This window comes from Ranitomeya variabilis, chromosome 2 (assembly GCF_051348905.1).
Source record: "Ranitomeya variabilis isolate aRanVar5 chromosome 2, aRanVar5.hap1, whole genome shotgun sequence".
Lineage (NCBI taxonomy): Eukaryota > Metazoa > Chordata > Amphibia > Anura > Dendrobatidae > Ranitomeya > Ranitomeya variabilis.
Genome location: NC_135233.1, coordinates 356,989,688 through 357,017,361, shown reverse-complemented (window position 1 = coordinate 357,017,361; position 27,674 = coordinate 356,989,688). Strand labels below are relative to the sequence as shown.

Sequence of the window (27,674 nt, the reverse complement as noted above, 5' to 3'; positions counted from 1 at the left end):
CTCACCTGTCCGACGCAGCCGGGACCTCAGCGAGGGAAGCGGCAGCGTTGTTTGTTTAAAATTCGCGCTTTTACTTGGTTACGTGAATTCCCGGCTTGTGATTGGTCAGGGCGTCCATGTTGCCGGGACGCGGACCAATCACAGCAAGCCGTGACGAAATTACGTCACGGCTTGCTGTGATTGGTCCGCGTCCCGGCAACATGGCGCCGTGACCAATCATAAGCCGGGACGTCACTGGAGGCTGGACACGCGCGCTTTTTAAAAAGTGCGCAAGTCCAGCCTCCCGTGACGTCACGGCTTGTGATTGGTTAATGGCGGCCATGTTGCCGGGACGCGGACCAATCACAGCAAGCCGTGACGTAATTTCGTCACGGCTTGCTGTGATTGGTCCGCGTCCCGGCAACATGGCCGCCCTGACCAATCACAAGCCGGGAATTCACGAAACCAAGTAAAAGCGCGAATTTTAAACAAACAACGCTGCCGCTTCCCTCGCTGAGGTCCCGGCTGCGTCGGACAGGTGAGTATAGCGATATTTTTTATTTTAATTCTTTCTTTTACACATTTTTACATTAATGTTGTTTCGATACCGATATCCGATATCACAAAAATATCGGATCTCGGTATCGGAAATTCCGATACAGCAAGTATCGGCCGATACCCGATACTTGCAGCATCGGAATGCTCAACACTACTAATGAGGCTCTTCAGCAAAAGCTTGACTCTTTAACTGATGTTGTTGCTTCAATGGCTAAAACCATGCAGGAGATGAGAGAACCCAAGATGGAGTTGGCAAACCGTAGAGAGGATGTTCCATAGATGAGTTCCCGGAGATACCCGACAGGGACGACCCTGTGACCGCTACCAACCGGATGGACAGCCCATTTACCGCTGTTGCCAGCAGCCAGGCCACTTTGCACGAAACTGTGATTTAAACGGGAATCCCCTGGGAATGCGGGCCGCTTCGCAGGAATGAATTTTCAAGGCCCAACACCCTGGCACGACAGGTACATCGGAGGACGACCCATCATCCCTATCGTGCTGGACGGAATTCCCCTCAACGCTTTGCTGGATACAGGTTCCCAGATTTCATCTATACCATATATCCTTTATAAGAGGTACTGGGCTGAGGTAGATATTGATAAAGGACCCTCTGATGTTGAACTAGATATATGGGCCAGTAATGGTAAGTTGGTACCGAAACTAGGATTCAGGGAGATGACTATAAAGACTGGTAAAGCAGAATTGAAGAAACAGGGTATAATTGTCGTTCATGTTGACCGACAGAACTGTGAACCAACTGTTTTGATAGGAATGAATGTGTTAGAGAACTGCTTTTCTGAAGTTATTTCTGTCTTACAACAAATTGCTGAAACTGCCCGATCCTGCCAGCAGAGAGTTCTCCGGAGGGAAATAAAAGTGTTGATGTTAAGGCAACAGATAGAAGTTGCAGGTGGAGAAATCGGCAGTGTGAGGGTGAGTGATCCAACGTCTATTGTAATCCCACCAAAAACAGAAATGCTGGTATGGTGTAGAACGGCCATTGGTACTAAAGGACGAGACTATCAAGCCTTAATAGAACCAGCGTACACCGACAGCAGGCCCAGTATATTCACGGCACGAGGGGTGGTCGAGGTACACCGGGGACGGGTGCCGGTACGACTTTTGAACTGTGGAGAGGAAGAGGTCACTTTGCCAAGGTACGCTACAGTGGCAAAGTTATATACTGTTGACAACAATGCCATCACAACCGTTGAGCCCTTAGAATCAACCTGTCAGGTGGAAGATAACGGCTCAGATGGAGAATCGGAGGATTGGTGCCAACAGCTAGACGTGGGTGTAGATTCAACACCTACCTATCAAAGACAAGGGGTGTATAGATTAGTGACGGAATATGAACAGGTCTTCAGTAAACACCCATTGGACTTCGGACGGATAGAAGGGGTGGAACATACAATCCCCACCGGTGACCATCCCCCGATAAAAGAAAGATATAGACCCATACCGCCCTCTCACTATCAATGCGCGAAGGACATGCTGAGAGAGATGAAACAGGCCGGGGTAATAAGAGATAGTTGTAGCCCTTGGGCGGCCCCTCTGGTGATTGTCAAAAAAAAGGACGGAACCATGAGAATGTGCGTAGACTACCGGCGGATTAATAACATCACCCATAAAGACGCCTATCCCTTGCCTAGGATAGAAGAGTCCTTGACTGCTTTGAAATCTGCTAATTATTTTTCCACCTTAGACTTAACAAGCGGGTATTGGCAAGTCCCTGTGGCTGAGAGAGATAAAGAAAAAACGGCATTCACCACACCAATGGGTCTAAGCGAATTTAATCGCATGCCGTTCGGACTCTGCAACGCATCCGGTACTTTCCAGCGACTGATGGAATGTTGCCTCAGACACAAGAACTTCGAGACCGTCCTCCTGTACCTAGATGATGTGATCGTCTACTCAAAGACTTACGAACAGCACTTAACAGACCTGGCAGAGGTGTTCGAAGCCTTATCCAAGTATGGTATGAAAATTAAACCATCCAAATGTCACCTTCTCAAGCCAAGGGTACAATACTTAGGGCACATTGTGAGTTCGGAGGGAGTAGCACCGGATCCCGAGAAAATAACTGCCATAAGGGATTGGCCAAGACCTTCCAACGCAAAAGAAGTGAGGCAATTCTTGGGATTAGTGGGTTACTATCGTAGATTTATAAAAGGATTTACCAAATTGGCAGCGCCCTTGCAAGATGCTTTGATAGGGCAGACGAAGAAACCTTCAAACCGAAACCCTCCTTTTCAGTGGAATGACGAAAGAGAAGACTCTTTTGAACAACTAAAGAAGGCACTAACCGGAGAAGAAGTTCTGGCGTACCCGGATTACCATCAACCTTTCATCCTCTACACTGATGCCAGTAATGTGGGATTGGGAGCGGTGCTGTCACAAAAGCAAGAAGGTCGGGAGAAAGTCATCGCCTTTGCAAGTAGAAAACTCCGGCCTACTGAAAGAAATTCTGAAAATTATAGTTCCTTCAAATTGGAGCTACTGGCAGTAGTTTGGGCTGTGACTGAACGTTTCAAACACTATTTGACCTGTGCAGAATTTATTGTCTACACTGACAACAATCCGTTGACCCATCTAGACACGGCTAAATTAGGTGCGTTAGAACAGCGATGGATGGCCCGGTTATCTAATTACAACTTCGTGATCAAGTATCGAGCAGGTCGCAAGAATGGAAATGCCGATGCCCTATCCCGGATGCCACACTTGAGAGATGTAGAAGAAGAAACGGGGGAGCTTGAAGAAATTGAACTACCAGCCTTTCATCAGCCCAAGGCAAAACATTGTCAGTCAAATACCTATCAGAAACAACAAGAAGTGAATTTTAATCCGTTAGCACACCATAGATGGGCTGACACCCAAGATAGCAATCCGGCTGTGAAGTTAGTGAAGGAACTATTGACTGAGCAAAGTGCATATCCCGATGAGGATGCCCCAGAAGAGACGCATCAACTCTGGAAAGAGAGAGGCAAAATGTTCCTGTATCAAAAGAAACTCTGTAGGAGGTACACCAATCCAAAAACACATGAATTGGTTTGGCAAATTATCGTGCCTAAACAAGATGTGAGGATGGTCCTCGAGGCTTACCACTAGAGTTGAGCGACTTTCATTTTTTTAAGATCGAGTCGGGTTTTGAGAAACCCGATTTTGTCCAGAGTCGAGTCGAGTGCAGTCGGCCAATTATCGCTAAAAGTCGGGGATCGACCGAAACACGAAACCCAATGCAAGTCAATGGGGAAGCATAGTCGGCAGTGAGTGGAGGCCAGGAAAACACCTACAGTGCCCATTTTAATGCCAAAAACATCCATTCTTGTTTCTGAAGCTTGTCAATCTTAATTAACTTTATAATAATAGTTGGGCATTGGAAATTGGGGGTCATTTGGCAAAAGTTGTGGGGGGTAGGGCTCGTTCAAGGTTTTAGTGGGCCCAGGAAACGTGAACTATGTCACGGCAGTGGAGCAGTGAGAGGTAAGTATGTAAAGTTTGCAAGTGCTGTGATCCTAAGCAAGCAGCCAGGGCCCACTCGTTGTCACTGGCACTGGCACAGGGCCCCTCAAAGTATGGCGGTGTGTTTGCATGGCGGGGGCGCCTCCCACCAGCAGCGACACTTTTGCGTACTCTGAGGGGCCCTGTGCCAGTGACGTCGCCAACGAGTATGCCCCCCCACCTGATGAAGGAACCTGCACTTTCATCTGCACCTTCCTCTTTGTCCCTGTGTAAGGTGGTATAACATGCGGGAAGGGGAACCTTACTTTCAGCAGGGTCAGATTCTGGCTGTGTAGAGTATAAGGGGAATGTAGTGGTCTAGGTCAATGTACCAGCAGACTCATCTAGCAGTGGCTGGGCAATGGGCAGGATGAGGAGGAAACAGATATAGGGCCAAAGAATAAAGTAGGCTAAATGCAGTTCAAAATTGGTAACAGGACTAAACAGGCGGCATTGCTTTGTTCAGTGGAGTAGGAAACCCAGGAGCAGCAGACACTGTTTTAAGGGCCCAACCACACCAGTAGGCCAAATGCAGTTTAATATCTGCTACTATAGGCCAAAAGCATAAAGACTGAAGCTCAGCTTTATACAGTTGAGGACAACACCAGGGAGCGGCAGAAACCGTTAGTAGGCCCTAAACACCATTTTTAAAAAAAAAAAAAACACCAGTTAGGGCTCTTTCACACGTCCTGATATTTCCGGTACCGGAAAAACCGGTACCGGAGATATCCGTGTCCGTATGTCCGTATGTCCGTGTGTGTGCTCCGTGTGTCATCCGTGTGTCCGTGTTGACGTTACGTATGCCATCCGTATGCCATCCGTATGCCATCCGTGTGTCATCCGTGTGGACACGTACCTCAGAGAGTTTTTCAGTCTGCAATTAAAGGCTTGGGCCTGTAATTAAAGGGATAGATGAGGGAAAGGTGCCCTAATTATCATTTTTTTATTCTAAACACACGTTTCCACCTTCAGGACTTGTTCATTATTTTTATTTTGCACAATATAATGGGCTTTGGATCCCTTGGTGCTACATAGCCTACAATTAGTTAGTGAAGTTGTTCAAAATAAACACAGCATGTACATTATTTTGTTTTACTCAAAAATTTTTAATAATATGAGCCAAAACTAAACGTTTTTTCATTTTACAACAACATATGCCCAATAATGTGCATTAACGACATTCTTACATGCCACATATTCGAAAAACTATTATGTAAACCTTGAGAACATTTAAAGATTTTGGAAATCATCCTGAGTAGACACTGATTCTTCTGTAGTGTTTTCTGGTCCTACACCTTCCGTGATGGCGGATTGTGGGGGCATTTCAGATTGGGTCATTTGTGTCTGCAGTGGTGGATTATCGACGGATGTTCCAACATACATTTGTTGGTATCCAGAGGTAGTAGTGTTGTAGCTTTGGGTTTCTAAGGAGGGGCCATAAAAGTGTTGCTGTTGGGGGAGTGGTTGTTGCTGGTAGATTGCACAGACTGAGTATTGGCCAACCTGAGCAACAGGTTGCATATGGCTTTGTGGACGTGAGATGTAACCTTGATATGTTGGGCCAGTTGTTTGTTGGGTTGTTGGCTGAGGGTTAGGTGGGCCAAATCTAGTTAGGCCAGGCATGATTTGCCTTGGTGGCCTGGTGGACTGCTGTTGCCCTTGAAATCTCTGAGCAACTTCACCCAGTGGCCTATGTTGGATCTGTTGGCTTGATGCAGGGGGGGGGGCATGCACATAATATGGTACTGGCATTTGTGTGAATTGTTGGCTGGTTGATGGTTGCCCATAAGAGGTTGCAGGCACCTGTCGCTCCTGGTGTGTTGACGCTCGAGTGGCCAACTGGGTCTGATTTTGGTCAGTACGCCACTGTTCTATTTGGGCAAGCACCTGGTTGGGCTCATTCTCTCCCTGGCTGGCAGAAAGGAGGGTAAGCATAGCTGCCCGGACACGTTCTTGACGTTGTGTGGGGACTTTGGCCAGACAGGGAGACAGTGAGCGACAAAAACGATCAACATCTGATTCTGGTGTCATTGAATTCAGTATATGCAGGACTCTTGCATCAATTGCTTCTGGCAACATCCTCATCTCCTCATGTCGCCTGCTCCGTCTTCCTCTCAGGCTAGGTGGTATGTACCGCGGTGGAATGTTTGATGCTGCTTGTGATGCCTGTGGTGCTGGTGCGCTTGATGCCTGTGATTGTTGTTCTGTTGTATTTTGGCTGCTTCCAATCATACCCTCAGTGCTTGTTTCACCAGCAGCAGATGGCTGTGGTGGCTGTGTTGTTTGTGTGCCCTCAGCTATGTGATCCGTCTCTGATGCTGACGTACAAGGTGCTGAGGCAGCCGCTGCTGGTGACTCATCAGAATCGTCCAAGTTGTCCACAGTTCTAGGATTAAAGAAATGGACATTGTTTTTCAAGTTGTAACGTAAACATGTATTCCTTTGAAAAATATCCTTGAAAAAATTTTCAAACCTACCAATAGGGGAGTTCATGTCACACCCTTATATTTCAAATGTCAATTTTGACAACCTTGGTATCTGTATGCAACCATTTTATATTCCTTTTTTGGTTTAAGGACTACTCATCGGGTACCTTTTTTTGACAATTGTAAAAAATAGGCGTGTGGCAAGCCATTTTACATGTGCATGGACAAAGTGGCTTACTTGAGTATTTACAGTGCCACATACATAGTTTGCCTCAAACAATATTGGTGTTTGTGAATCCAAATTTAAAAATGAGATAGTTGAAGCAGTACACTTACTGGTTGAGTTCCATGACTGGGCGCAGGAATTCTAATTGCCGGAAATAAACATATTGGCGCTTTCTAGATGCCCCAGATGTGGAGGGAAGGGGATTATATTCCCGCCGGTACTGGTCCCTTGCTGAGCGCCAGCGTCGTTTCATCAAAGCCACTGTTGGTGATAAAGTAAACATTTGTAAAAAATTAGGCCTATGTAATATACATAAACATAATTTGCTTAGAAGACATATGCCTTTAATGGTCAGTTGCTCAATATGTTCACAAAAGTAAACAGCAGCTAGGGCCTTACTATACATATAATTCTTGCCACTTCTTACCTCATGGCATGCATAAATTTAAAGGAACACTGTCACCTGAATTTGGAGGGAACAATCTTCAGCCATAGGGGCGGGGTTTTCGGGTGTTTGATTCACCCTTTCCTTACCCGCTGGCTGCATGCTGGCTGCAATATTGGATTGAAGTTCATTCTCTGTCCTCCGTAGTACACGCCTGCGCAAGCATGCAGCCAGCGGGTAATGAAAGGGTGAATTAACCCGCCGAAAACCACGCCTCTCTGGCTGAAGATTGTTCCCTACAAATTCAGGTGACAGTGTCCCTTTAACAACTGTAGCCTGCACCATAATGTACACATTGCTAGGGTTCTTATCTACAAAAACTATGTTCAAGATATATGTGTGTAGAGTAGTGAGTATACACATACATTACAATGTCGGGAAGACACCTGTAAGGGCATGATTTGTGTCAGATATTTGCATGGGTTTTAGAATAAAAACAACTAATACTGAAAGAAACAAGTGAAGAAGAAAAAAAAAAAACATGGGACAGTCTACTTTGGGCCTTGCAGAAGCATGGTTGTTCATGAGAGGCACAACAGTAATGTGTGCTAACATTGTGAAACATCAATTTAAGCATTTTTTGAGGCTAATATTAACAGTATTCAAAGGTACATCATGAAGTTTAGATTTGCCATTAAAAAAACACCTTCTGAAGTCTAGTGACTATAATAGTTCTAGGAATTAACACATTACATGCCATTTTGATGGCCTACAAACAGATTCACTAACACATCAGCACTGTAAGCACTATTTTAAATATCAATTAAGTAAGTACAGTTTGGTAGTACATAGGAACATCCATGGGTCCACTCACCATACTTCGCTTGCTTGGATGGGGAATATGTTGTCCAACCACTACGTGCAAACAATGCTTCTGCTACTGCACGCCATCCACGGTCTATAATCAGCCGGTCGTGGTATCCGTCCACACGAGTGTCCCAAAGTTCTGGGTGTTGTTCCACAAGAGCTATTAGGCGCTCAGTATCCACACGAGGTGCCATTATGTCATAAAAATACAGGATAAGCAATCCCCAAATGTGCCTGAAGACACAACTACTTCACCTCAGCAAAGAAAAGGCCAGACTGAGTTTATTTCTTAATATCACCTGACATTCAGGACACCTGTCTCTCATAATGATACAATGTTTGCCAAAACGCACACGGACAGCACACGGATGAGCATCCGTATGTACGTATGCCGTCCGTGCTGCCGGTGAAAAACGGACATGTCGACGTGTTTTCCACACGGACACACGGTCCTTGTGAAAACACGCACATGTGCAGAGACACATAGATTCTAATGGGTCTACGTGTGTCAGTGTCTCCGGTACGTGAGAAAACTGTCACTACACGTACCGGAGACACTGACGTGTGAAAGAGGCCTTAATGAGAGGCAGAAGGTTGAAGCTCAGCTGTATTCAGTTGAGGGCAACACCAGGGAGGGGCAGAAACCGTTAGTAGGCCCTAAACACCATTTTTTTTTAAAAAAAACAGCAGTTAATGAGAGGCAGAAGGTAGAAGCTCAGCTTTATTCATTTGAGGACAACTTGAATTAGGGACCGCAGACAGGCTTCCTAGGCCTAAAATACCTAAAAATAGGCTTATGGCAGTTTTACATCGGTTACATGGATACACAGGCAGCATTGTTGTCAATGGAGGAGTATTTAAAGTAGGGACCGCAGACAGGCTATCAAAGGCCTAAAATAACAAAACATAGGCTCATGGCAGTTTTACGTCAGTTACATGGATACACAGGCAGCATTGTTGTCAGTGGAGGAGTGTTTAAAGTAGGGACCGCAGACAGGCTATCAAAGGCCTAAAATAACAAAACATAGGCTCATGGCAGTTTTACGTCAGTTACATGGATACACAGGCAGCATTGTTGTCAGTGGAGGAGTATTTAAAGTAGGGACCGCAGACAGGCTATCAAAGGCCTAAAATAACAAAACATAGGCTCAAGGCAGTTTAAAATAGGTTACATGGATACACAGGCAGCTTGGTGGTCAGTGGAGGAGTATTTAAAGTAGGGACCGCAGACAGGCTATCAAAGGCCTAAAATAACAAAACATAGGCTCATGGCAGTTTTACGTCAGTTACATGGATACACAGGCAGCATTGTTGTCAGTGGAGGAGTATTTAAAGTAGGGACCGCAGACAGGCTATCAAAGGCCTAAAATAACAAAACATAGGCTCATGGCAGTTTTACGTCAGTTACATGGATACACAGGCAGCATTGTTGTCAGTGGAGGAGTATTTAAAGTAGGGACCGCAGACAGGCTATCAAAGGCCTAAAATAACTAAACATAGGCTCAAGGCAGTTTAAAATAGGTTACATGGATACACAGGCAGCTTGGTGGTCAGTGGAGGAGTATTTAAAGTAGGGGCCGCAGACAGGCTATCAAAGGCCTAAAATAACAAAACATAGGCTCAAGGCAGTTTTACATCAGTTACATGGATACACAGGCAGGCAGCATTGTGGTCAGTGGAGGAGTATTGCAAGGAGTGTCTGTCCCAGTACTCCCAAAATATAAATAGATGTTAATGTCTCGCAAAACAACCCCCCAAAAAAAAAAAAAAAAGGTGGCATACTTAGGTACAGGGGTGGGCTCATCTGCTGAGTTTCTGACATAGTAATTTGGCAGTAACTATGTAATGGTGCAATATAGGACACTGACACAGACTACTTTAAGTAGCATCATAGATGTCTACAAATTTGTATTGTCAGTGGCAGACATTGAATGATGTCAGCGAATAGACTAAACATTGGTGGAGCTGTGCGACATAATTTTGCACGTGGTAGAGCACAGTTTGAGCTGGGGGAGGGGGGAACTCTCTTGTGGCGGGCGGGACCGCCCCAGGGCCCCTCATGTTACAACGGTGTGTCTGACGTTGGGTGCGCACCACCACCGCCAGAGACACTACATTGTACTATGAGGGACCCAGTAGCAATGCCGTCAACCAAAAGCGAGCACACCCACCTCTTCAGACAAACAGCAGTCTCACGGGTGCTTGCGCCAAGTCGCGATACCACGGCCCCGTGTGGTGAGTTTGGCCATTTATGGAGGTGTAAACATGTCGTATGCTGTACAATCAGCTGCAACAAATTAGACATTAGAAAAGTAATTCACAGGCAAGAGCTTTTCATAGGAAAGCTAGGTGTCGGCCGGACAAGGTGGGGCAAAAGATTTCGAAATCCAGTTGTGGTTCATTTTAATGAATGTTAGATCGTCAACATTTTGGGTAGCCAGACGAGTCCTTTTTTCGGTTAATATTGAACCTGCAGCACTGAATACTCTTTCTGATAGGACACTTGCTGCCGGGCAAGCAAGCTCCTGCAATGCATATTCTGCCAATTCTGGCCAGGTGTCTAATTTTGATGCCCAGTAATCAAATGGGAATGACGGTTGAGGGAGAACATCGATAAGGGATGAAAAATAGTTAGTAACCATACTGGACAAATGTTGTCGCCTGTCACTTTCAATTGATGCAGCAGTACCTGTCCTGTCTGCGGTCATAGCAAAATCACTCCACAACCTGGTAAGAAAACCCCTCTGTCCAACGCCACTTCTGATGTGTGCACCCCTAACACTCCTAGTCTGCTGCCCCCTTGAGCTCGTGTGAGAACGATCACGTGCGCTGTGTGCTGGGAATGCCTGAAGCAAACGGTCAACAAGAGTTGATTGTTTGGTTGCTAATATTAGTTCCAAGTTCTCATGTGGCATAATATTTTGCAATTTGCCTTTATAGCGTGGATCAAGGAGGCAGGCCAACCAGTAATCGTCATCGTTCATCATTTTCGTAATGCGTGTGTCCCTTTTTAGGATACGCAAGGCATAATCCGCCATGTGGGCCAAAGTTCCAGTTGTCAAATCTCCGGTTGTGATTGGTTGAGGGGCAGTTTCAGGCAAATCTACGTCACTTGTGTCCCTCAAAAAACCAGAACCCGGCCTTGCCACGCAACCAATTTCCAGTGCCCCCGGGAAAGCTTCCGCATTAAAAATATACTCATCCCCATCATCCTCCTCGTCCTCCACCTCCTCTTCCCCCGCTACCTCGTCCTGTACACTGCCCTGACCAGACAATGGCTGACTGTCATCAAGGCTTTCCTCTTCCTCTGGTGCAGACACCTGCTCCTTTATGTGCGTCAAACTTTGCATCAGCAGACGCATTAGGGGGATGCTCATGCTTATTACGGCGTTGTCTGCACTAACCAGCCGTGTGCATTCCTCAAAACACTGAAGGACTTGACACATGTCTTGTATCTTCGACCACTGCACACCTGACAACTCCATGTCTGCCATCCTACTGCCTGCCAGTGTATGTGTATCCTCCCACAAAAACATAACAGCCCGCCTCTGTTGGCACAGTCTCTGAAGCATGTGCAGTGTTGAGTTCCACCTTGTTGCAACATCTATGATTAGGCGATGCTGGGGAAGGTTCAAAGACCGCTGATAGTTCTGCATACGGCTGGCGTGTACAGGCGAACGTCGGATATGTGAGCAAAGTCCACGCACTTTGAGGAGCAGGTCGGAGAACCCAGGATAAGTTTTCAATAAGCACTGCACCACCAGGTTTAAGGTGTGAGCCAGGCAAGGAATGTGTTTCAGTTGGGAAAGGGAGATGGCAGCCATGAAATTCCTTCCGTTATCACTAACTACCTTGCCTGCCTCAAGATCTACTGTGCCCAGCCACGACTGCGTTTCTTGTTGCAAGAACTCGGACAGAACTTCCGCGGTGTGTCTGTTGTTGCCCAAACACTTCATAGCCAATACAGCCTGCTGACGCTTGCCAGTAGCTGGCCCATAATGGGACAACTGGTGTGCAACAGTGTCATCTGCCGATGGAGTGGTTGGCCGACTGCGGTCTGTGGAAGAGCTGTAGCTTCTGCAGGAGGACGAGGAGGAGGAGGAGGAGGGGGTGCGAACGCCTACAGTCAACTGTTTCCTAGACCGTGGGCTAGGCACAACTGTCCCGAAATTGATGTCCCCTGTGGACCCTGCATCCACCACATTCACCCAGTGTGCCGTGATGGACACATAACGTCCCTGGCCATGCCTACTGGTCCATGCATCTGTAGTCAGGTGCACCTTTGTACTCACAGATTGCCTGAGTGCATGGACGATGCGCTGTTTAACATGCTGGTGCAGGGCTGGGATGGCTTTTCTGGAAAAAAAGTGTCGACTGGGTAGCTCGTATCGTGGTTCAGCGTACTCCATCAGGGCTTTGAAAGCTTCGCTTTCAACTAACCGGTAGGGCATCATCTCTAACGAGATTAGTCTAGCTATGTGGGCGTTAAAAGCCTGTGTACGCGGATGCGAGGATAAGTACTTCCTTTTTCTAACCAGAGTCTCATGTAGTGTGAGCTGAACTGGAGAGATGGAGATCGTGGAACTTGCGGGTGTGCCGGTGGACATGGCAGACTGAGAGACGGTTGGAGACGGTATTGTTTCCGCCGGTGCCCTAGATGCAATATTTCCTCCTACAAAACTGGTGATTCCCTGACCCTGACTGCTTTTGGCTGTCAAAGAAACCTGCACAGATACTGCCGGTGGTGCGGAAAATGGTGGCCTTACAGTGACGGAAGGGATGTTGCGTTGATGACTAGCTTCATTGGCCGAGGGTGCTACAACCTTAAGGGACGTTTGGTAGTTAGTCCAGGCTTGAAAATGCATGGTGGTTAAGTGTCTATGCATGCAACTAGTATTGAGACTTTTCAGATTCTGACCTCTGCTTAAGCTAGTTGAACATTTTTGACAGATGACTTTGCGCTGATCAGTTGGATGTTGTTTAAAAAAATGCCAGACTGCACTCTTCCTAGACTCGGATCCCTTTTCAGGGATTGCAGACTGAGCTTTAACCGGATGGCAACGCTGTGCTCCAACAGGTTTTGGCTTTGACACGCGTTTTGGGCCAGATACGGGCCCGGCAGATGGAACCTGTTGCGATGTTGATGCCTGCTGCGGCCCCTCCTCCACCTCCGCTTCTGAACTACTGCTGCCTGCACCCTGTTCCCCCAATGGCTGCCAATCGGGGTCAACAACCGGGTCATCTATTACCTCCTCTTCGAGCTCGTGTGCAACTTCGTCTGTGTCACTGTGTCGGTCTGTGGTATAGCGTTCGTGGCGGGGCAACATAGTCTCATCAGGGTCTGATTGTGGATCTGTACCCTGAGAGGGCAATGTGGTGGTCTGAGTCAAAGGAGCAGCATAGTACTCTGGCTGTGGCTGTGCATCAGTGCACTCCATGTCAGATTCTACTTGTAATGGGCATGGCCTGTTAAGTGTTTCACTTTCTAAGCCAGGGACGGTATGTGTAAAGAGCTCCATGGAGTGACCCGTTGTGTCGCCTGCTGCATCCTTCTCTCTTGTTGTAGTTTTTGCTGAGGAGGACAAGGAAGCGACTTGTCCCTGACCGTGAACATCCACAAGCGACGCGCTGCTTTTACATTTACCAGTTTCAGAAGAGGAGGCAAAAGAGCTAGAGGCTGAGTCTGCAATGTAAGCCAAAACTTGCTGTTGCTGCTCCGGCTTTAAAAGCGTTTTTCCTACTCCCAGAAAAGAGAGCGTTCGAGGCCTTGTGTAGCCAGACGACGAAACTGGCTCCACAGCTCCAGACTTAGGTGGAATATTTTTATCCCCATGACCACCTGATGCTCCACTACCACTACCATCATTACCAGCTGACAATGAACGCCCACGGCCACGACCTCTTGCACCAGACTTCCTCATTGTTTTAAAAAATTAACCAAAGTAACTTTATTTGTTGCTGTCAAACAACTTACACGGTGAGCTATAACTTCAGTATGATTTCTATATCCCTTAACAGGTTGGTGAGACCACAAGGAAAATCAGGCACAATGTTACACACTCTGTTTTCTGTGGCACAAAATCACAGAGATGACACACACGCAGGACTGTCACTCAAGCACTAATGTCAATATTATTCTCCCACCTAATTTTTTTTTTTTTTTTCTCAGGGAGACTTTAGAAACCAAATAAGATAAAATGTTTTTTTCAGGGACAATTTAGAAACCAAATACTAATAAAAAAATAAAAAATAAAAAAAATAAATAGGCTTTCTATGGCCCACTGAATGAGAGAGAGAGAGGTGGCACACCCAGGAGTCAAGACTGGCACACAAGCTGAAAGGGCAATATTACTCTCCCACTGTTTTTTTATGTTTTTTTTTTTTTTCAGGGAGACTTTAGAAACCCAATAATATTAAAAAAAACAAAAAAATAAATAGGCTTTCTATGGCCCACTGAATGAGAGAGAGAGAGGTGGCACACCCAGGAGTCAAGACTGGCACACAAGCTGAAAGGGCAATATTACTCTCCCACTGTTTTTTTATGTATTTTTTTTTTTTTTTCAGGGAGACTTTAGAAACCAAATAATATTAAAAAAAGCAAAAAAAAAAAATAGGCTTTCTATGGCCCACAATTAGAGAGAGAGAGGTGGCACACCCAGGAGTCAAGACTGGCACACAAGCTGAAAGGGCAATATCACTCTCCCACTGTTTTTTTATGTATTTTTTTTTTTTCAGGGAGACTTTAGAAACCCAATAATATTAAAAAAAACAAAAAAATAAATAGGCTTTCTATGGCCCACTGAATGAGAGATGCCACACACGCAGGACTGTCACTCAAGCACAAATGTCAATATTAATCTCACACCTTTTTTTTTTTTTTCTCAGGGAGACTTTAGAAACCAAATAAGATCAAATGATTTCTTTCAGGGACAATTTAGAAACCAAATACTAAAAAAATAAAAAGACTTTCTAGGGCCCACTGAGTGAGAGATGGCACACACAGGAGTCAGGAGTGGCACACAAGCACTGACCGAGGCCAATATTTTTCTCCCACTGATTGATGTAGTGATTTTTTTAAAGGTAGATTTTAGAACCCAAATCAAGCAAAAAAATAAATAGGCTTTCTATGGCCCACAATTTGAGAGAGAGAGGTGGCACACCCAGGAGTCAAGACTGGCACACAAGCTGAAAGGGCAATATTAATCTCCCACTGTTTTTTTAATTTTTTTTTTTTTTTCAGGGAGACTTTAGAAACCAAATAATAATAAAAAAAATTAATAAGCTTTCTATGGCCCACTGAGTGAGAGATGGCACACACAGGAGTCAGGAGTGGCACACAAGCACTGACCGAGGCCAATATTTTTCTCCCACTGATTGATGTAGTGATTTTTTTAAAGGTAGATTTTAGAACCCAAATCAAGCAAAAAAATAAATAGGCTTTCTATGGCCCACAATTTGAGAGAGAGAGGTGGCACACCCAGGAGTCAAGACTGGCACACAAGCTGAAAGGGCAATATTAATCTCCCACTGTTTTTTTAATTTTTTTTTTTTTTCAGGGAGACTTTAGAAACCAAATAATAATAAAAAAAATTAATAAGCTTTCTATGGCCCACTGAGTGAGAGATGGCACACACAGGAGTCAGGAGTGGCACACAAGCACTGACCGAGGCCAATATTTTTCTCCCACTGATTGATGTAGTGATTTTTTTAATGTTTTTTTTTTTTTTTTTTTTTCAGGGAGACTTTAGAAACCCAATAATATTAAAATAAACAAAAAAATAAATAGGCTTTCTATGGCCCACTGAATGAGAGATGGCACACACAGGGATGGCACTGTAGCAGAAATGCCAATCTTAATCTCCCACAAAAAAAAAAAAAAAAACTGTCCTACAATTACTATCTCCCCTGCAGTAATCTCAGCCAGGTATGGCAGGCAGCAATAGGAGTGGACTGATGCACAAATTAAATAAAAAGTGTGGACAAACAAAAAAGATAGCTGTGCAGAAAGGAAGGAACAAGAGGATATGTGCTTTGAAAAAAGCAGTTGGTTTCCACAGTGGCGTACACACAGCAATACAGCTATCACGGAGCCTTCTAGGGCAGCCCAATGAGCTACAGCGCTGAGGGGAAGAAAAAAAAAAATATAGCTTCCACTGTCCCTGCACACCGAAGGTGGTGTTGGACAGTGGAAATCGCTACAGCACAAGCGGTTTGGTGGTTAGTGGACCCTGCCTAACGCTCTCCCTGCTTCTGACGAAGCGGCAGCAACCTCTCCCTAAGCTCAGATCAGCAGCAGTAAGATGGCGGTCGGCGGGAACGCCCCTTTATAGCCCCTGTGACGCCGCAGACAGCAAGCCAATCACTGCAATGCCCTTCTCTAAGATGGTGGGGACCAGGACCTATGTCATCACGCTGCCCATACTCTGCGTTCGCCTTCATTGGCTGAGAAATGGCGCTTTTTGCGTCATTGAAACGCGACTTTGGCGCGAAAGTCGCGTACCGCATGGCCGACAAGCACAGGGGTCGGATCGGGTTTCATGAGACGCCGACTTAGCCAAAAGTCGGCGACTTTTGAAAATGAACGACCCGTTTCGCTCAACCCTACTTACCACAATGGTGCTGGTCACTTCGGTTGGAAAAAGTTAGAAGTGCTTCTAAGAGAAAGATTTTATTGGGTCGGGATGAGAAAATCAATCGAACAGTGGTGCAGAAACTGTGGCCCGTGCAACCTCAGAAGGAACGATCAAAAGAGTCAAAGAGCACCACTGCAGCCCATAATCACCAAACAACCACTTGAACTTGTAGCCATGGACCACGTGAAGTTGACACTGAGCCGGTCTGGTTATGTCTATGCCTTGACCATCTTGGACCATTATTCGCGCTTCTTGGTACCTGTAAAAGATCTGACTGCAAAAACAGCAGCCAAAGCGTTCCAAACGTACTTTTGTAGACCCCATGGATATCCAGAACAGGTTCTCACTGACCAGGGTACAGCCTTTGAATCAGAGATCTTCAGAGATTTCTGTAATATGTATGGTTGCAAAAAGATCCGGACGATGGCCTATCATCCGCAAACAAACGGCTTATGTGAGAAGATGAACCATATTGTGATAGACCTACTAAAGCCTTTACCTGAAACGGAAAGTAATCAATGGCCAGAGAAATTGCCTGACTTGGTGGATCTGTATAATCATGTCCCGGTGAGCTCTACCAACTGCACCCCAGCTTATCTTATGCGTGAAAGACCCGGCCAATTGCCAATCGATCTAGATATGGGAATTCTGAAACCAGACGCAGAAGTTCAAGACTCCAATTGGGATGTCGTACGGCAAAAGCAGTATCGCCAAGTGCAAGAGAGTGTGGAAAGAAGCCTCCAACAAACCAGAGAAAGACAAGAGCGAACTTTCAACCAGAATGCTCTAGCAACTCCATTAAGACCGGGTGACCAAGTACGCAAGAGGAATCGTCGAACCAATAAACTGGATAATCAATGGGAAGCCGTACCCTACACAGTTTTACCAACAAGAATGGATAATCCTAAAATGTGTCTCATTAGCAAAAACGGAGGTTTAACATCTGTACTAGTGTCAAGAGACAATCTTAAATTATGTCCGGAAACGTTGAAAGAGCCAGAAGTTGTCCAGCCAGAATCAGAAGTTATTCAACCTATACAGGTTCAACCAGTAAAGGAAAAAGAGGAGGAAATGTATCACACCTGTATAGGAGACTTTCCCAAAACCCTACTAACATACCATGGTGCAGTAGTGGTTCCCATGGTGGCCTTTTATCCAACATCGAATCCAATATTAGAAGTCCCAAGACAGGAAGAGTCTGACGCTGTACTACAGGTCTTTCTCAAAAAATTAGCATATAGTGTTAAATTTCATTATTTACCATAATGTAATGATTACAATTAAACTTTCATATATTATAGATTCATTATCCACCAACTGAAATTTGTCAGGTCTTTTATTGTTTTAATACTGATGATTTTGGCCTACAACTCCTGATAACCCAAAAAACCTGTCTCAATAAATTAGCATATTTCAACCGTCCAATCAAATAAAAGTGTTTTTTAATAACAAACAAAAAAACCATCAAATTATAATGTTCAGTTATGCACTCAATACTTGGTCGGGAATCCTTTGGCAGAAATGACTGCTTCAATGCGGCGTGGCATGGAGGCAATCAGCCTGTGACACTGCTGAGATGTTATGGAGGCCCAGGATGCTTCAATAGCGGCCTTAAGCTCATCCAGAGTGTTGGGTCTTGCGTCTCTCAACTTTCTCTTCACAATATCCCACAGATTCTCTATGGGGTTCTGGTCAGGAGAGTTGGCAGGCCAATTGAGCACAGTAATACCATGGTCAGTAAACCATTTACCAGTGGTTTTGGCACTGTGAGCAGGTGCCAGGAAGCATGAAGTGCTCCAAAATCTCCTGATAGCTAGCTGCATTGACCCTGCCCTTCATGAAACACAGTGGACCAACACCAGCAGCTGACATGGCACCCCACACCATCACTGACTGGGTACTTGACACTGGACTTCAGGCATTTTGGCATTTCCTTCTCCCCAGTCTTCCTCCAGACTCTGGCACCTTGATTTCCGAATGACATGCAAAATTTGCTTTCATCAGAAAAAAGTACTTGGGACCACTTAGCAACAGTCCAGTGCTGCTTCTCTGTAGCCCAGGTCAGGCGCTTCTGCCGCTGTTTATGGTTCAAAAGTGGCTTTACCTGGGGAATGCGGCACCTGTAGCCCATTTCCTGCACACGCCTGTGCACGGTGGCTCTGGATGTTTCCACACCAGACTCAGTCCACTGCTTCCTCAGGTTCCCCAAGGTCTGGAATCGGTCCTTCTCCACAATCTTCCTCAGGGTCCGGTCACCTCTTCTCGTTGTACAGCGTTTTCTGCCACATTGTTTCCTTCCAACTGACTTACCATTGAGGTGCCTTGATACAGCACTCTGGGAACAGCCTATTTGTTGAGAAATTTCTTTCTGGGTCTTACCCTCTTGCTTGAGGGTGTCAATGATGGCCTTCTTGACATCTGTCAGGTCGCTAGTCTTACCCATGATGGGGGTTTTGAGTAATGAACCAGGCAGGGAGTTTTTAAAAGCCTCAGGTATCTTTTGCATGTGTTTAGAGTTAATTAGTTGATTCAGAAGATTAGGGTAATAGGTTGTTTAGAGAACCTTTTCTTGATATGCTAATTTATTGAGACAGGTTTTTTGGGTTATCAGGAGTTGTAGGCCAAAATCATCAGTATTAAAACAATAAAAGACCTCACAAATTTCAGTTGGTGGATAATGAATCTATAATATATGAAAGTTTAATTGTAATCATTACATTATGGTAAATAATGAAATTTAACACTATATGCTAATTTTTTGAGAAGGACCTGTACAAGAGGTTCCAGGTCAGGAAGAACAGATTCCTGATCAGAGTGATCCCATTCACGGTGGACTTGCCAAGCCCATAGTGGTGGAATTATCTTTAGCAGAGAGGGCAGATACTATATCCGCAGTAGACAGTAGTACACCACATAAAGAGACACCGCTATTACGTAGAACCCAGCATAGTACCCAGGGTCAATTACCGGCCAGGTATGCGGATTACCAACTACAGTATAAGACTATAGTCATTGTTATCGTTCTGTAACGTTTAAGCCCAGTACCTACAGAGACTTACCTGTATGAACTTCTTGCATATTCTTGAACTTTTATCAGCCCGGAAACACTAAAGGTACCTTCACACGAAGCGACGCTGCAGCGATAGCGACAACGATGCCGATCGCTGCAGCGTCGCTGTTTGATCGCTGGAGAGCTGTCACACAGACCGCTCTCCAGCGACCAACGATGCCGAGGTCCCCGGGTAACCAGGGTAAACATCGGGTTACTAAGCACAGGGCCGCGCTTAGTAACCCGATGTTTACCCTGGTTACCAGCGTAAAAGTAAAAAAAACAAACAGTACATGCTCACCTGCGCGTCCCCCAGCGTCTGCTTCCTGACACTGACTGAGCTCCGGCCCTAACAGCACAGCGGTGACGTCACCGCTGTGCTTTCACTTTCACTTTAGGGCCGGCGCTCAGTAAGTGTCAGGAAGCAGATGCTGGGGGACGCGCAGGTGAGTATGTACTGTTTGTTTTTTTTACTTTTACGCTGGTAACCAGGGTAAACATCGGGTTACTAAGCGCGGCCCTGCGCTTGGTAACCCGATGTTTACCCTGGTTACCAGTGTAAAACATCGCTGGTATCGTTGCTTTTGCTTTCAAACACAACGATACACAGCGATCGGACGACCAAATAAAGTTCTGGACTTTATTCAGCGACCAGCGACATCACAGCAGGATCCTGATCGCTGCTGCGTGTCAAACGAAACGATATCGCTAGCCAGGACGCTGCAACGTCACGGATCGCTAGCGATGTCGTTTCGTGTGAAGGTACCTTAAATCAAAGCTCCGGAAAGACTGCTTTGCGAACTTTGCTTCCTAGTACCTTCAAGGATAGAACTGTATTAATGGACGCTATTTGAAGTGACTTTTTACAGAATTCCATTTTTTTTTTGTTTCTTTGAGTGGTTTTTGTAACTTTTCATTTTTAAGACTCTGTACATATCAATTGTTATTTCAAAATGTTATCATCCCACAGTCCCGGAGTACTGTTTTTAACTAAGGGGGAATGTGGCGCCCCTAGGGGTATTTGCCACAAAAATAGTTATTGACACCAAATACAAATATTAAAATAGCAAGACTGCACTACCATCTCCGGCCAGAAGGGGGAGCTCCAGAGACTCCCCTTGATCTATTCTGGTCTGAGAAAAGGACTGGCAGTTGGGTTGAGGAGCTGAAAGTGAGAGGTCGTATAACTGAACTCCTAACAGCCCTATGACGGATTATAAGCCCGTAATACCCATAGTAGGAAAAGAGGAATAGAGAAAAAGGACATTGTGAGAACCGGGTAGCAATAACCTCTACCCAGAATAGGCGCAGAGACGGATACCGGATCCGTGGCTATATTCATTATATATAATACAGCAACCGGAAGGACGTGAGGTGATATCAGCTTCACCAGGGTAAGACGCAGCAACAGACACAGAGTTCAGCGGTACTCCCAGAGGGGGTAAGCCGACAAAAAGGACTCAGGTTGTCCGTCAAACTAGAGCACAGAAGAGACAGATTTCAGTCGGCAGCCAGTTCACAAACAGCAGCAGGGCCATACAGAAACTGCACATAATAAGAGGTGGAAATCTTGACAGAGTCAGAGTAATTCAGAGTTCTTAAACAGACTCCGGTGACAGTATTGGTTGCAAATCCCTTTGTGTTGAAGTAAACTGGTTAAACGTTTCAGCTCCTCAGTCTTTCATTTGGACAATAGCCATCGATCCAGGATCGGGGTCATCACAGCTGAGAGGATCTGCTGCTGATCAAGTAAGTGTCTGTTCCTTCATGATCTCTTACACTGTGCATCGCCTGAGGCCACAGCACCGGGTCAAGCCACTAGTGACATCCCCCTCAAGAGACGGACCTCATTGATCTGGTGCTGGGTACCTCGGTCTCCCGGGCGTTACATATGCGATCGGCCGCGCTCATGGGGGGAGCGCGGCCGATCGCGGACGGGTGTCAGCTGACTATCGCAGCTGACATCCGGCACTATGTGCCAGGAGCGGTCACGGACCACCCCCGGCACATTAAAACCCGGCACACTGCGATCAAACATGATCGCAGTGTTCCGGCGGTATAAGGAAGCATCGCGCAGGGAGGGGGCTCCCTGCGTGCTTCCCTGAGATTCCCGGAGCAACGCGATGTGATTGCATTGCTCTGAGCATCTTCTACCTCCTATCCCTGCAGGCCCCGGATCCAAAATGGCTGCGGGGCTGCATCTGGGTCCTGCAGGGATAACTTCCGGGTCCAGTGCAGGCGCTGGTAAGCCTGCAGCGCTGTCAGTCAGATCGCTGATCTGACAGAGTGCTGTGCAAACTGGCAGATCAGCGATCTAGGATGTCCCCCCTGGGACAAGTAAAAAAGTTTAAAAAAAAAATTCCACGTGTAAAAAAAAAAAAAAAAAAAAATCCTAAATAAAGAAAAAAATATATATATTATTCCCATAAATACATTTCTATATCTAAATTAAAAAAAAATAATAAAAGTACACATATTTAGTATAGCCGCGTCCGTAATGACCCAACCTATAAAACTGTCACACTAGTTAACCCCTTCAGTGAACACCGTAAGAAAAAAAAACGAGCCAAAAAACGCTTTATTATCATACCGCTCAACAAAAAGTGGAATAATACGCGATCAAAAAGATGGATATAAATAACCATGGTACCACTGAAAACGTCATCTTGTCCCGCAAAAAACGAGCTGCCATACAGCATCATAAGCAAAAAAAAATAAAAAAGTTCTAGTCCTCAGAATAAAGCGATGCCAAAATAATTATTTTTTCTATAAAATAGCTTTTATCGTATAAAAGCGCCAAAACATAAAAAAATGATATAAGTGAGATATCACTGTAATCGTACTGACCCGATGAATAAAACTGCTTTATCAATTTTCCCAAACATGGAACGGTATAAACGCCTCCCCCAAAAGAAATTCATGAATAGCTGGTTTTTGGTCATTCTGCCTCACAAAAATCGGAATAAAAAGCGATCAAAAAATGTCATGTGCCCGAAAATGTTACCAATAAAAATGTCAACTCGTCCCACAAAAAACAAGACCTCACAAGACTCTGTGGACCAAAATATGGAAAAATTATAGGTCTCAAAATGTGGAGACGCAAAAACTTTTTTGCTATAAAAAGCGTCTTTTAGTGTGTGACAGCTGCCAATGATAAAAATCGATATAAAAAAATGCTATAAAAGTAAATCAAACCCCCCTTCATCACCCCCTTAGTTTGGGAAAAATAATAAAATTAAAAAAATGTATTTATTTCCATTTTCCCATTAGGATTAGGGCTAGGGTTAGGGCTGGGGTTAGGGCTAGGGTTAGGGCTAGGGTTAGGGCTAGATTTAAGGTTAGGGCTAGGGTTAGGGTTAGGGCTAGGGTTAGGGTTAGGGCTAGGGTTAGGGTTGGGGCTAGGGTTGGAGCTAAAGTTAGGGTTAGGGTTGGGGCTAAAGTTAGGGTTTGGGTTGGGGCTAAAGTTAGGGTTAGGGTTTGGATTACATTTACGGTTGGGATTAGGGTTAGGGGTGTGTCAGGGTTAGGGGTGTGGTTAGGGTTACCATTGGGATTAGGGTTAGGGGTGTGTTTGGATTAGGGTTTCAGGTAGAATTAGGGAGTTTCCACTGTTCAGGCACATCAGGGGCTCTCCAAACGCGACATGGTGTCCGATCTCAATTCCAGCCAATTCTGCGTTGAAAAAGTAAAACAGTGCTCCTTCCCTTCCGAGCTCTCCCGTGCGCCCAAACAGGGGTTTACCCCAACATATAGGGTATCAGCGTACTCGGGACAAATTGGAAAACAACTTTTGGGGTCCAAGTTCTCTTGTTATCCTTGGGAAAATAAAAATTTGGGGGGCTAAAAATCATTTTTGTGGAAAAAAAAGGATTTTTTTTTAATTTTCACGGCTCTGCGTTGTAAACTGTAGTGAAACACTTGGTTCAAAGTTCTCACAACATATCTAGATAAGTTCCTTGGGAGGTCTAGTTTCCAATATGGGGTCACTTGTGGGGGGTTTCTACTGTTTGGGTACATCAGGGGCTCTACAAATGCAACATGATGCCTGCAGTCCAATCCATCTAAGTCTGCATTCCAAATGGCGCTCCTTCCCTTCCGAGCTCTGCCATGCGCCCAAACAGTGGTTCCCCCCCACATACGGGGTATCAGCGTACTTAGGACAAATTGTACAACTTTTGGGGTCCAATTTCTCCTGTTACCCTTGGGAAAATACAAAACTGGGGGCTAATAAATCATTTTTGTGAAAAAAAAGCATTTTTATTTTCACGGCTCTGCGTTATAAACTGTAGTGAAACACTTGGGGGTTCAAAGCTCTCAAAACACATCTAGATAAGTTCCTTAGGGGGTCTACTTTCCAAAATGGTGTCACTTGTGGGGGTTTTTAATGTTTAGGCACATCAGGGGCTCTCCAAACGCGACATGGTGTCCCATCTCAATTCCAGTCAATTTTGCATTGAAAAGTGAAATGGCGCTCCTTCTCTTCCGAGCTCTGCCATGCGCCCAAACAGTGGTTTACCCCCACATATCGGTTATCAGCATACTCAGGACAAATTGCACAACAACTTTTGGGGTCAAATTTTTTCTCTTACCCTTGGGAAAATAATAAATTGGGGGCGAAAACTAATTTTTGTGAAAAAATGTGATTTTTTTATTTTTACGGCTCTGCATTACAAACTTCTGTGTAGCACTTGGTGTGTCAAAGTGCTCACCACACATCTAGATAAGTTCCTTAGGGGGTCTACTTTCCAAAAAGGTGTCACTTGTGGGGGGTTTCAATGTTTACGCACATCAGGGGCTCTCCAAATGCAACATGGCGTTCCATCTCAATTTCAGTCAATTTTGCATTGAAAAGTCAAATGGCACTCCTTTCCTTCCAAGCTCTGCTATGCGCCCAAACAGTGGTTTACCCCCACATATGGGGTATCAGCGTACTCAGGACAAATTGTGCAACAACTTTTGTGGTCCATTTTCTCATGTTACCCTTGATAAAATAAAACAAATTGGAGCTGAAATAAATTTTGTGTGAATAAAAAGTTAAATGTTCATTTTTATTTAAACATTCCAAAAATTCCTGTGAAACACCTGGAGGGTTAATAAACTTCTTGAATGTGGTTTTGAGCACCTTGAGGGGTGCAGTTTTTAGAATTGTGTTACACTTTTGTATTTTCTATCATATAGACCCCTCAAAATGACTTCAAATGAGATGTGGTCCCTAAAAAAAATGGTGTTGTAAAAATGAGAAATTGCTGGTCAACTTTTATCCCTTATAACTCCCTAACAAAAAAAAAAATGTTGTTCCAAAATTGTGCTGATGTAATGTAGACATGTGTGAAATGTTACTTATTAAGTATATTGCGTTACATATCTCTGTGATTTAAGGGCATAAAAATTCAAAGTTGGAAAATTGCAAAATTTTCAAAATTTTCGCCAAATTTCCACTTTTTTCACAAATAAACGCAAGTTATATCAAATAAATTTTACCGCTTTCATGAAGAACAATATGTCCCGAGAAAACCATGTCAGAAGCGCCAAGATCCGTTGAAGCGTTCCAGAGATAACCTCATAAAGAGATAGTGGTCAGAATTGTAAAAATTGGCCCGGTCATTAACATGCAAACCACCCTCGGGGCTTAAGGGGTTAAAGCCAGAAAGTTGCCATTTGAAATGACTGTAGTTTTGTGCCATGTCTGTGATCTGCTTTTTTTCTACAAAATTAAACAACTGAATGAACATCCTCCAAGGCCGGTGATTCCATAATTTTTGCCAGGGGTTGTAATATGCATGGCCACTTTTATGTGGGTCATACAATTGATGACTGCCAGACAAGACATGCCTCAGCCGATCATTTGGCCAGCTGCCATCTCAGCCAATACTCCTATTCACAATAGTGCTCACTTGGTCAAGCGCTCCTATATTCTCTATGTGAAAGTTGCCGATTCATATGTTGGTTGGAGACTTATCTCAATGAGTACAATAGGATCGGCATTAGTAATGAGCGAATATACTCGTTACTTGAGATTTCCCGAGCACGCTCTGGTGTCCTCCGAGTATTTTTTAATTCTCAGAGATTTAGTTTTCATCGCTGCAGCTGAATGATTTACATCTGATAGCCAGCATAACTACATGTGGGGGTTGCCTGGTTGCTAGGGAATCCCCACATGTAAGCTGGCTAACAGATGTAAATCATTCAGCTTCTGCAAGGAAAACAAAATCTCCAAGCACTTACAAATACTCAGAGGACACCCAAGCGTGCTCAGGAAATCTCGAGTAACCAGTATATTCGCTCATCACTAATCAGCATTCCAAAATAAGACATGTGCGATCGACATCTCTCACGGCCATCAGTTGGCTGATGCCTCCATACACATTAGACCATTGATCAAACCCGTGGATATCAAAGCGTTCAGCCAACATTGGTCTAATGTGTATGGGGGGGCTTTTGTGAGACAGTATGTATCGAATTTGGGGCAGAGTTTTTCAGATTTTTGTGGTTTTTTTGGGGGGGAGGGGGCTTGGCGGAGTCGTATATTATGCTCAAACATTTCACCCATAAGTCTTTTTCATCCATAACATCTTAATTATGATAATTATATGATTTCATGCATAGGGTAGAGTCATGCACATTGAAACTGTACGGGCTCAAGCAGAATAGTTTTTTTAGCCTTTACTGGTGTTTTTCTCTTGTGGAGAATACCTGTGAAGAAGGGAAGAGGAGAAAATGTGTACTGTTAGACCATGCCACAAGAGTACAATATGGCCCTATAGATACCTAATCAGAGGTTTGCGCTAAGCTACAACATGTACATGGACCTTCTAGTAAAACCATAATTTATGATGGATGAGTATAGTAAATATAACATGGTTCTATTTTTCTTCATTTCCTTTTCATCTTGAAGGACACCACCGTGTTTCCTCTTTTGACCTCAGTGCTGACGGATCCCAAATACTTCAAAAACCCAGAAAAGTTTGATCCTGATCGCTTTTTGGATAAAACTGGAGGTTTACAGAAGATTGACGCGTTCATACCATTTTCAACAGGTACTGAGCAGTTGGGAACAACTGAAAGGTCACGGGTTGAATATTTCAGTACTGAAAGTGAAGTTTCAAATGACAGATTATGGGGTCTTACATTATTTTGGGCAGTTGAGTAAAACTCTCACCAGGAAAATTGAATTTGTAAATCATGATGCTAGACACAGAGAATGTGAAGTGTTAGGTCGATTTCGGAATATCATGGTCTGTTTAGTCTAGTGTGAAGACCACAAGTCTTCCTGCCTAAAGGTCAAACCTTTAGTGTGAAGTCATGGCAAAAGATCTATGCTCTCTTGCTCTTGGTGCAGCATCTTTACCTTTTGTAGTAGAAAGTCACTAACGTCTATAATCCACATATTTTTTCATTTTCCCTACAGGGAAGAGAATCTGCCTTGGAGAAGGAATGGCAAAAATGGAGATCTTTCTTTTCCTCACCTTCATATTGCAGAATTTCAATTTGAAATCCAATGAAGACCCTTCTTCTATTGACCTCTCCCCTTTGCCTAATTCCAATGGCGTAGTCCTTCGCCCATATAATATACAGTTGGTTCCTCGCTGACCCAATGGTGTACCCTAAAGATTCCTGGCTAAAATTACTGATCCCGACAATTATCAGTTCCAACTATGCTTTACTTATATGGGGCAGACTGAACCATTGGGCCCACTGAGACTCAAGGTTTCGAGAAACTTGGCAAGCACTACTGTACAAACCCGCAACAATCTGTTCAATATAAATGAATTGTCAGACTAATAGGAATTAAACTGTTGTGAAATGATGGCTCATAAATAAACTGGTTAATTACTTAACTGATATGAGGAAAAATGTTTTGGTGGTAACAGGCAGTTATCCTGGCCGTACTCTACAAAGAATTAAGAGAGACGACAATGCAAAGCACAATAATCTGGAATTATCAGACTGAGATGATCAGTTCTTGTATTGGATGTAAAAGCAAATGCAGCGCCCCAGAGTCCTGGTCGTTGCAGTACTGTGGCTTCGCCGCTAAGGGGAGCCATAG

The 27,674-nt window shown here is 44.6% G+C and overlaps 2 protein-coding genes across 4 annotated transcripts in view; one reads left to right on the top strand and one right to left on the bottom strand.

Moving 5' to 3' along the window:
• The window catches only part of LOC143805884 (cytochrome P450 2C18-like), a 90,309-nt gene extending 62,841 nt beyond the window's left edge, over positions 1–27,468 (top strand). For 2 of the 3 annotated variants that reach the window (XM_077285625.1, XM_077285627.1), the window contains exons 9-10: positions 26,523–26,664; positions 27,036–27,467. In XM_077285625.1, the coding sequence (XP_077141740.1) occupies positions 26,523–26,664; positions 27,036–27,217 (324 nt within the window). In that variant the 3' untranslated portion in view covers positions 27,218–27,467. Of the gene's footprint in view, positions 1–26,522; positions 26,665–27,035 lie in introns of all 3 variants that reach the window. The other variant, XM_077285626.1, reaches the window with a different exon arrangement.
• LOC143808943 (uncharacterized) lies at positions 5,272–8,226 on the bottom strand. The gene is made up of 3 exons (XM_077292121.1): positions 7,953–8,226; positions 6,804–6,954; positions 5,272–6,427 (listed from the first exon to the last, which is right to left on the bottom strand). Exons 1-3 carry the CDS (start codon positions 8,137–8,139, stop codon positions 5,272–5,274), a joined length of 1,494 nt encoding a protein of 497 aa, XP_077148236.1. The 5' UTR covers positions 8,140–8,226.
• Positions 27,469–27,674: the final 206 nt, after the last annotated feature.